General features: G+C 44.3%; 1 protein-coding gene across 1 annotated transcript; it reads right to left on the bottom strand.

Moving 5' to 3' along the window:
* Positions 1-1,097: 1,097 nt before the first annotated feature.
* LOC103733362 (olfactory receptor 5B3-like) lies at positions 1,098-2,030 on the bottom strand. The gene has a single exon (XM_008832181.2). The coding sequence runs from the start codon at positions 2,028-2,030 to the stop codon at positions 1,098-1,100; it is 933 nt and encodes a 310-aa protein (XP_008830403.2).
* Positions 2,031-10,193: the final 8,163 nt, after the last annotated feature.

Here is a 10,193-nt window from a genome sequence, read left to right as displayed (position 1 = left end):
ACTATTGGTACTTGGGGATATATTATTTTGGTTTTTCATGTTATTATTTTTTCCTTGTGTCTTTGACATGTGAATTTCCTTCCTAGTTTCTGATTCTTGTGTGAGACTCAAGCCTTCCTTCTTCAAGTTTAGGTCTGCTTCTTTTTGTAAACTTTATGTGCCTTTGTGGATTAATTTTTGGGAATGAAAAGCTGGTTTGTCTAAGCTTCTGGTTCTCTCTTTTGATTTTATATTGGAGTGGCCAGATTGCTTTTGTCTTCATGAGTTCCCACAGAGGCCCACGTTAGATGAGGATCAGATGCTCTCAGGTTTTCTCCTAAGGTTTGGATCCCTCCAGGAAAGATTTTCTGGGATCAAGGCCCAGAAAAATTGCTGCTCTCAGGCAGCTGGTGGCCATGCCACCCAGAGATACAAAGGGAGTTGGGGGCAGGAAGAGGCCCCAAGGGCTCCTGGGGACTTCACTTAGGAACTGCGTTGGTCTGGATGCAAAGGATCAGGAATCTGAGAGGTCAGCCCTGGTGTCCAAGAAAGGGGCTGGTGGGTTGTGGAGCCCACAGAAGTAGAGGGAGGTGAGGGTGAGCCCAGGCCCAGAGGGCTCCTGAGCACCTTGAGAAGGAACTGGGTCCATCTGGTTGCAAGGGATCAGGAAGCAGTGGTGGCCCTGGGCTGAAAAGTCATCCCTGGCATCCAGGAAAGAGGCTGGTAGGTCGTGCAGGCCAGGGAAGCAGAGGAAGGTAAGGGTGAGACCAGGCCCAGAGGGCTCCAGGGAGAGAAGCTGGCAGATTTTGCCAATATTTCCCTTTTGCAAAACAACAGCCTTGCAGAAATAAGGGTGTTCCTTTAGAAATTTAATTAATTTTTGTTTATAAAAACTTTATTGAGAATTTTATACTTGCATATAAGATGTTTTGGTTAAATCCATGCCCACTCCCTCCCCTCCAGCTTTCCCCCCTCTGAAGAGGTAACCCTAAAATCTTTTAATGATTAGATACAATTTTTTATGTGCCTAGAAATGTGAGTCTGTACACTGAAATGATCCTAGAGGAATAAATCCAGCTATTGCACATTTCACCACATTAAAAATGAAATCCTAGTGATTATTTTGTTTCCAATAAAATTTTCCTGAATGCATTCTTGACCTCCTTGTTCCTCAGGCTGTAGACCAGAGGGTTCAGCATGGGGGTGACCATGGTATAGAACACACATGCAATTTTGCCAGGGTCCATGGAGTGATTGGAACTGGGCTGTAGGTACATGAAGGTGACAGTCCCATAGAAAATGAAGACTGCAGTGAAGTGGGAGGCACAGGTGGATACAGCCTTCTGATATCCTGCAGCTGACTGTATCTTTAAGATTCTGATAAAAATGAATGTGTAGACTATCCCGATAACTAAGAGAGCAAAAGAGATATTGAAACTCGCTACATAAATAAGAACCAGCACTAAAACATGTCTATCAGAACAAGAGAGAACCATAACGGCTGGAATATCACAGAAAAGGTGTTGGACCACATTGGACTTACAGAAGGAGAGCCTGAACATGTCCACAGTATGGATGGAGACATTTAGGGAATAACAGACATAGGAACCTATAGAAAGACATGCACAAACATGTGCTGTCCTAGTGATGGCATAGTGTAGGGGCTTGGACACTGCAGCATAGCGATCATAGAACTTTGAGGCCAACAGGTAATTTTCCACTGTAGCAAAGACTCCAAAAAAGAACATCTGAGCAGCACAGTCATTGTAGGAAACAACTATGTCACCTGTGAGGAGTCCAGCCATTACTGTGGGAGTGACAGATGAGGAGTAACAGAAATCCACCAAAGACAGGTTACCTAGGAAAAAGTACATGGGAGTGTGGAGCCGAAAGTCCAAGAGAATGTGCAGGATCATCCCCAGGTTCCTGACCAGGGTGATGGTGTAGATGCGGAAGAAGGTGATAAAGAGGGGAACCTGCAGGCCTGGGTCATTGGTGAGTCCCAAAAGGATGGACTGTGTCACTTCTGTTTGGTTCTCCATCAGTGACATCCAGCAAACTCTAGATTCTACATAGTAATGAGGAAATAGAAATAAAAAGGCAAAGAAACTTAATAACATTTTGAAAGCATATGGTGAGATATTTTATCAAGGAATAACTTTAATTTAGAAATTGTGCAGATAGAAGCATTGATATTAAAATTAAGTAGACTGTGTTATTTATACAAAGTGTTATGTGCATTTGATTTAGGTGATTGCTAATGGATCCCTTATCTGATTTTAAGTTTTAATATTTTGAAAACTTAGATGAAGTCATTTAATAACAATAAATATGAGTTGGGAGGATCACTCTGCAAATTCTGAGCTCAGCAAACATTGAAAATTTCAGTTGCCTGTTTTCCGTTATCTATTATAGACAGAGCCTTTATATTTTCTTTCCTGTATCTCAACTATATTATAATTTCATGATTGATATTTCATGTAAATTATGAAGAATAGAACTTAGTAACTGATTTGTGTTAGTCCTTATTTACTGGCAATCTGTTTTGAATCCATGACAACATTTAACCTAAATTTAACCTAACAGGGTTCCTAAATCTGAGTCTAAATTAAATTAATATCAAACAGAAATTAGCAGAGTGTGTAATTACTGGTTGCTACTTACATGAAACTCAATATTTAGGTTTCAATAGAAATTATCTACCTGATTAATTAGATGGTGATAAAGTCTTGATTACTATGTATTTCCCAGACACTGGAGATAAAACAAATAAACAAACACACTGAAACCATAAAAATATGATTATTTCGACTAGAAGAGTATCCTACATTAATTAATAATCTCTGAACTATATTTTAATCCTTTCCCTTAAAATTGGTTTACCACCAGCATTTCCATATCTCCACATGTTGACAGTGTGACTAAAAATATAAACTGTTGGGCTGAAGATGAATTTAATCATTGATTTGCCACAATGGAGATGGCACATCTCTATGTTGATATGATGGGATGTCTTGGGTGGTGGAGGTGAGTTTAATGTGTAGATGCAGTTCTGAGAGAAGGTGGGTCATGGACTACATCACACAGAACTTAGCCTCATACCTGTCACTTATTACTTAGGACTCCTTGATCTTGACCTACCTCCTCTGAACATATTTCCACCTACGAAATGAGTTATGTAATCAGACTTAGCTTGAAGTTTTATTGTGAGAATGAAACAAGATAATACAAAAACAGTAAGTTCTACTGTTGAGCACAGCTCAGTGAGTGCTAACTTTCACATTGTCATTAGGATGGGAGAGTGATCTTTGTGCTGTTTTGATTAGGTGGAAGCTAGCATGCAGAGCTGCAACTGCAGGCGAATGGGAAATTTGAAGCTTCTTTCAGTAATTTTCATTTCCTCTTCCTTAGGGACCAATAACAAGGTCTGTTCTCTTCAACCTGTGCCTGGCTTCTTCCTTCACATATGTGAATTGCTCCTGCAATTCCCTGTGAGGAATTCTCTCTAAAAATTCTTGCTTGAAACTCGCATTTTCATTTTGGCAAAACAGTCTATTTTCTTCACCTCATTCTTTCTTCCATGACTGTCATACCATAGCAAAGTCACAAGAGAGACAGAAACAGCAGCTTTGGCATTCTGGTAAAATCTTTAGTCCCAGTGGTTACAGTGCCAGGCCCTATTTAATGAAACATTTCATTTGAATGCTGTCGTATAGTTATTATATTCTTACTTTTAAATTTACTAATTTTTAAATTTGTTTAATCCAGCGTGGTGAGTCTGTAATAAAGTCAGCTATTGGATATTGCACATGTACAGTTAAAGTAGTTCTTTCTATGGGAGTGATGAAATCTGTCATGCCCTCCAAGACTGGAAAAAATGGAGAAAGAAGCGTGAATATGGATCAGTTCACGATCTCCCATTAATAAATACTCTTTCAAAGAAGAATCACTCACTTCCACCTATGTACACAGCAAATATGAGATTTTATCTCTCACACATAATTTATAAATTGTGATTGTATAAAAAGAAATATGAAAACTCTATAAAATTTCTTGTAAAGGCAGTTTTCGTTTCTGAGTATTTTTCCTTAACCATGGTTAAAAACTTATAGGAAAACTTCAGTAGAGAAGAAAGCTGCACATGCTGACAGCAACTGTCATTCAGATGAACAGATTCTGCCCAATGGCAATGGCATACAGTGAACCCTTCTAAATCAGTATCATTTCCAGTCATGTTGGTGTTTAGAACTAATGTATGGAGCTCAGGAGACAACTACAGAGATTTGGTGATCTCGGGAGACTTTTCCCCAAGAAGTAGCTGTAGCTTTCACTCTACTTTTCCTTGGAAGAAGCAGTGAACATTGTTGTGGGTTCTCCTCAGGCCAGCTGTGAAGACCCTGACCTGGATCAGGTCCCCAGCTGATTAGGGGGGGCAAGAGGCGTGGAGTCACTACACAGACACTGGGAGTTGGGTAGAAGCAAGCACTAGGTGAGGTGCTGCAGGCTCGTTTAATGCAGGAGGGGGCAGGCCTTATATTTTCCTTTTCTCCACCCCCAAGTCCCTTTAATCAGCATATCATTTTCTGATTGTTCCATGCCATACAGTCTGTCAGCAGTCACTGGGCTCGAGAGCAGGGTATGGAGGCATGGGCTCCTTTTGGCAGGCTCCTTTTCACAGTGTATTTGCAGACCAAGAAGTGAGATGAATTCTTGCTGAATCCCAGGTTTCTGACTCTGCACCATCTTTGGAGGCCTCCTGCTACATTTCCACCCTTTCTCTTTAAAAATGACTGTCCAGTGAGAGCCTGTAGGCAGCTCCGCCTTGGAATGACCCCAGGATCATGGACTGTGCCTGTCTTAGGTTGTCCTATCTGGGCATGAACCTTACCTGTCATTGGAGCATAGGCGTACACGTCCATGTCCTGGCTTAGGTTGACAGGAGATTACCCGTCATTGACTACCAGCCCTCCAAGGAGTATCATCCTGGGGGATCAGTCGAGGTGGGGAATTTCTGGGCATGGTATCTCTAGGAGAATATCCTGAGATATAGGCAAAGGAGCGCCTTCCTTATTGGAAGTGGGTGCAGAGGTGGCGTCCACCCCAGGTTGGGAGGTCTGGGGTTGAGGTAATAGCCAGATTTGTACTAGATTGCTCCTGGTAGTGTTTGTTGTGGGCCAAGTTGACCTCCTCTGGAGAGGAGGATTTAAGGCTAGCAATTATGGCTAGGAGGATCCATACGAACTATGTGGGGGAAGTGATCCCTGACTCGACCTCCTTTTTTGGACCAGGAAGAGGACCCGCATCCACGTGTCAGGGTCCCACATGTTTTCAGGGGAGACCGATGGATCTAAATAAGTGTCTTCATCCCAAAAGTGTTTGATATCTTTTGGTTTTACTTTCAACCCTCTGGTTTTAAGGAGCACCTCGAGTTCTGCCGCTGGTGGTTCCCTGCATTGTGGTGGTAAATTATCCATTGTGGGAGGGTCTCGTGAAGGGGAATTCACCACAAAAGTAGAAGATAAGGGTGACTACCAAGAGGGCACAAAGGAAGCAAAGAAGCACCATGAGCCACTCAGATGTAAACTGCCCTGACATGTAAGGGTGTATCAGATTCAAATGTCTTGTGATTAATGAGGAACTTCTGAAGGTTGTGACCCCTTCAGCCATATGCTCACACGGTGTCTCTGGGACAGGCAACACGGTGACCAGAAGCCTGGGCTCTGAGTTCAGGGTGGATCAGCCCTTATGTGAACTCAATGGGATGAGCCGAGAGGGGGGAGATGCCAACGTGGGCTTTGGGATGAAGTGGCAGACGGTGCCTCCCTGATCTAACAAACTAATCCAACAATAAAGACAACAGACAGGGTGGACAGAGGAGGGCCTACTCGCTTACCCTCAAGCAGTTGAAGAAACAGACAAATCCAGGGGCCTACTTACCGAACAAACCAAGTTTCTGGGTGTTGCCAACACCGTGGGCTGGTGTCCCTGTTCGGGCACTAGTTGTGTGGTCTCGAAGCCACTAATTTAGCTCCATGGGTCTCCCCTGAAAAACATGTGGGACCCTGACACGTGGATGTGGGTCCTCTTCCTGGCCCAAAAAAGGGAGGTCAGGTCAGGGATCACTCCCCCCGCATCATTCGTACCGATCCCCCTAGCTATTATTGCTAGCCTTATATCCTCCTCTCCAGAGGAAGTCATTTTGACCCACAACAAACACTGCCAGGAGCAATCTAGTGTAGATCTGGCTATTACCTCAACCCCAGACCTCCTGGAGCCAGAGGTGGATGCCTCCTCTGAGCCCACTTCCAATTAAGGAAGGAGCTCCTTTGCCTATATCTCAGGATACTCTCCTAGAGCTGTCATGCCCAGAAATTCCCCCACCCCATTACCCATGGAAAGAGTTACTCTCTCCCCCCCATAACCATCCCACCTCTTCCCCTGCTAACGTGCCCCTAGGCTGCTTTCCTTAAATCCTCACCTGCCTTTGTCCACACTTCTGGTTAATGTCAGCCTTGATGAAGCTTAGCGTCCATGGCTGCCCACCCCACTCACTGACCTCACTCTTATCCACAAGGCAGCTGAGCAATTGGGCCCTGACTCTCCATATTTCAAACAAGTTCTTTGCCAGTATTTCTTACATTTACAAACCCACTATGATTGGTATAATTTACTAAAGGCAGTCTTAGAACCCTCAGTCTTTCTAAACTGGCACGCAGCCTGTGACAATCAAGCTGAAAACCAGGAGGGCCTAAATCTCCAATATGGACTCAACATTACGTTGGACATGTTCATGGGATGCAGACAATATACTGACCCCATCTCCCAGTCTACTATTGGCCTCCATGCCTATTTTAAACAAGTTTCTGATTTGGCCTTTAAGGACCTTAAATGTTGCTCCCCCCGCCCCCCTGTGACCCACAAGTCTTTCTCTGTAATTTGATTCAAAAGTCAGAGGAGTCCTTCACAGACTTCCTTACCCATGTCACCGAGGCAGTAGAGCAGAGGGTGGAGTCTGGACCCACCCGAGAGGTGCTTACCAAACAGTTAGCTTGGGAGGGCCTAAACACCCCTGCTAATAATGCTATTGCGCCTGTCCGTAATGATAACATTCACAAATAGGTACTCAGTACCAGAGACTTAGTCCCCAGGGTGGACCCTATTGAGGCTTTGACTGCTTCCTTGGAGACTCTTTTGTTGCAAGGAAAACCCACCCACTTTGGTGCATGGGAAGGCTGCTGGAACTGTTGGGGGCTTAGCCACTTTCATACCCACTGCCCAAGAGGTAGAGCCTCCCTGCCAAGACTCTCTGCCCCAAGTTCAAAACAGTGTTCCATTGGGCTAAAGACTATAGGTCACAGCCTCAACTGGTCTTGGCTCCTTTAAATTCCACCTGGGGTGCCCCTCAGCCCTGCCCACAAGAGGGGAAATGAGATAGATATTATATCAGAAACTGAATCCCTTAGATTCCCTCATTGGAAATACCGGCCAGGGCCACCAATAAATGGAGTTGGCAGCAAACAAGGCACCAAGCTGGTCACACCTCCAGAATATTGGAAGGACTTGGATGGGAACCAGGGCACAGTTACTCCCATAGTAGCAGATGTTCCCACAGATGACAGTGCCTTTTATGATGATATCATGCTCCACGATAACTTGGGACTATCAGGGAAAGGACAACACATTGACCAATGCCCCCAATCCTAACGGCCACTGCCAGCCCAGGATTTACACCAATCTTGTCCTCCGAGCCAATCCCCATCACCTGGCTCTCTAATGATGCCATTTGGGTGGACCAGTGGCCTATAATAGAACCTAAATTATCTGCCCTCAAAAATTTGGTAGCGGAACAATTGAGGCTTGGCCACATCAAGCCCTGTCTCAGTAAACATTATACCCCAATATTTGTTATTAAAAAGAAATCGGGGAAATACAGACTCCTCCAAGATCTTAGAGCAGTCAAATCCCAGATGGAAAAGATGAGCTAACTACAAGTTGGCTTACCACACCCTACAATCATCCCCTCATCCCATCATATTGTAGTCCTTGATATCCAAGATTGTTTCTTCCAAATCCCTCTAGTGGAACAAGACAAATCTCACTTTGCCTTCACAGTATGGGAGCCCAACTTTCAGAGAACAGCCAAGAGATACCAATGGAAGGTACTACCACCGGGTATGAAAAATAGCCCCACAATCTGTCAATTATATGTTAATAAGGCCTTAACCAACATCCCCAAGGACCTAATTGTTATCCACTATATGGATGACATACTGCTAGCACATGAATCTCACAATACTTTACAGGCTGCAATACCCAGTCTGTTTGTCGATTTAGAATGTCTAGGTCTGCACATTGCACGAGACAAGTTACAATACATCCAACCTTTCACATTCATTGGCTACCATATAGATATGGTAATTAAACCGCTTAACCCTTCCATCTTGCAAAAAACTGTATATGCCTTGACTGAGCTTCAAGAACTCTGTGGGACTATAAACTGACTCTAACAATTCATACCAGTCCCTGACTTGGAATTATGGGCCCTGTTTTCCCTGATGGAAGGCCATAATTCACCAACTTCAAAGATCCCTCTCACCCAGTCAGCTAAGGATCTTAATAAGATAGATCATATACTCTGGTCTGCGTCACTCCGACATTATGACCCAGCAAAACCATTACTGGCCTTGATCTTCTGGACTAAAAATGGTGTCTTGGGGGCACTATGGCAGCAAGACCCCCTGGTGTCGATCCACCTGGCTGCCTCAGACCTAACTAGGCTTAGCTCTAAGTATGATATTGCCTGCAAGTTAGCAACTAAGGCCCAACAACAGCCAGGTGCATATTCGGAAAGGAACCTGACAAAATTATACTGTCCTTTCCTCTTAGGCATTCCCAAACATTATGGGCAGACTCTCTGGCTTTCCAACTAATGATGTCCAGGTTCACGGGGGAGTTGGATAACCACACACCCCCAGATAATCAACTGGCCAGCATGGCCTGTTTGGAAATCACCACTAGCCACACGCTTCCCCTGCAAAAACCTCCTACCTTTAGCCATGCTAGCCTTCTCGGATGCCAATAAGTCCTGTTATGGCATTGTCATTCAGCACACGGGAAAGCATGACACCTGTTATGTACAGGCTCTGTCCAGTTGGGGGAGCTCCTGGCCTTGTTAAAAATCTTCCAAGTCTGCCAGACTGAGCCACTCAATATATTCTCTGATGGCCAATAAGTGATTCAGGCCCTCAGATGTCTCCCTTTGCTCGGGTAAAAGGCCACAAGGATCCCATCACTAAAACCATGAGAGCTCTCCAGATTATCTTAGATAAGAGACAATGGCCCTGGCATATCTCCCATGCAAAATCACACACCAAGGTCCCCAGGATTTTGTCTAAGGGAAATGACAAAGTAGATAACCTTATAATGTCCTTAGAGATCCCCCTACTAGAACAAGCCAGAGCAGTACACCAACAATTTCACCTTTTTCCTAGCAGTCTGCACCAACTTCTACCTGACCTACCCATCTCTCAATGCAAACATCTGAGCAGATTTTGCATTACATGTGCACCCCTTGCTCCCTTAGGCCCCCTCAACCAATATGGAGTTAACCCGCATGGTCTCCTACCCAATGCCCTCTGGCAAATGGACGTCACCCATTATAATTCCTTTGGTAATCTTAAGTATGTCCATGTCATCATTGACACCTACTCCTCCTTTCATTTAGCCATCGCTCAAACCGGTGAAAAGACCTCACACACCATTAAGGCGGTCAAATCAGCAATGTTGGTAATGGGAGTGCCATGGACTGTAAAAACTGATAATGGGCCAGCTTACACCTCTCTACAATTCCAATCATTCCTGTCAACATGGAAAATCAGTCACTCCCTTGGCATCCCTTATAATCCACAGGGACAGGCCATTGTGGAGCAGGCCAATAGGAACCTCAAAGAAACATTATAAAAATTTGCTGCCCTGAGTCTAAAATGGACCCACACCTGGCTCTAATTGAAGCTCTATTCAGCATTAATTTCCTGTCCTTAGATGAAAATGGGTTGAGCCCAGCCTACAAACACTGGGCTATCATACCTAGGCCTACACCCCTGCCACTAGTGAGATGGAAAGACCCCATAACATGTCAATGGCAACTGTTAACAAGAAGTCGAGGCTATGGTTGTGTGTTTCATCAGACAGAAACAAAGCCAGTATGGGTTCCA

The sequence above is a fragment of the Nannospalax galili genome, unplaced genomic scaffold (assembly GCF_000622305.1).
Source record: "Nannospalax galili isolate Female #2095 unplaced genomic scaffold, S.galili_v1.0 scaffold936, whole genome shotgun sequence".
Taxonomy (NCBI): domain Eukaryota; kingdom Metazoa; phylum Chordata; class Mammalia; order Rodentia; family Spalacidae; genus Nannospalax; species Nannospalax galili.
The sequence above is the reverse complement of the archived record's forward strand: the minus strand, read 5'-3'. Positions and strand labels throughout refer to the sequence as shown.

Coding starts and splice junctions, on each gene's coding strand:
- LOC103733362 (XM_008832181.2), bottom strand. CDS start 2,030: ATGTCACTGATGGAGAACCAAACAGAAGTGACACAGTCCATCCTTTTG.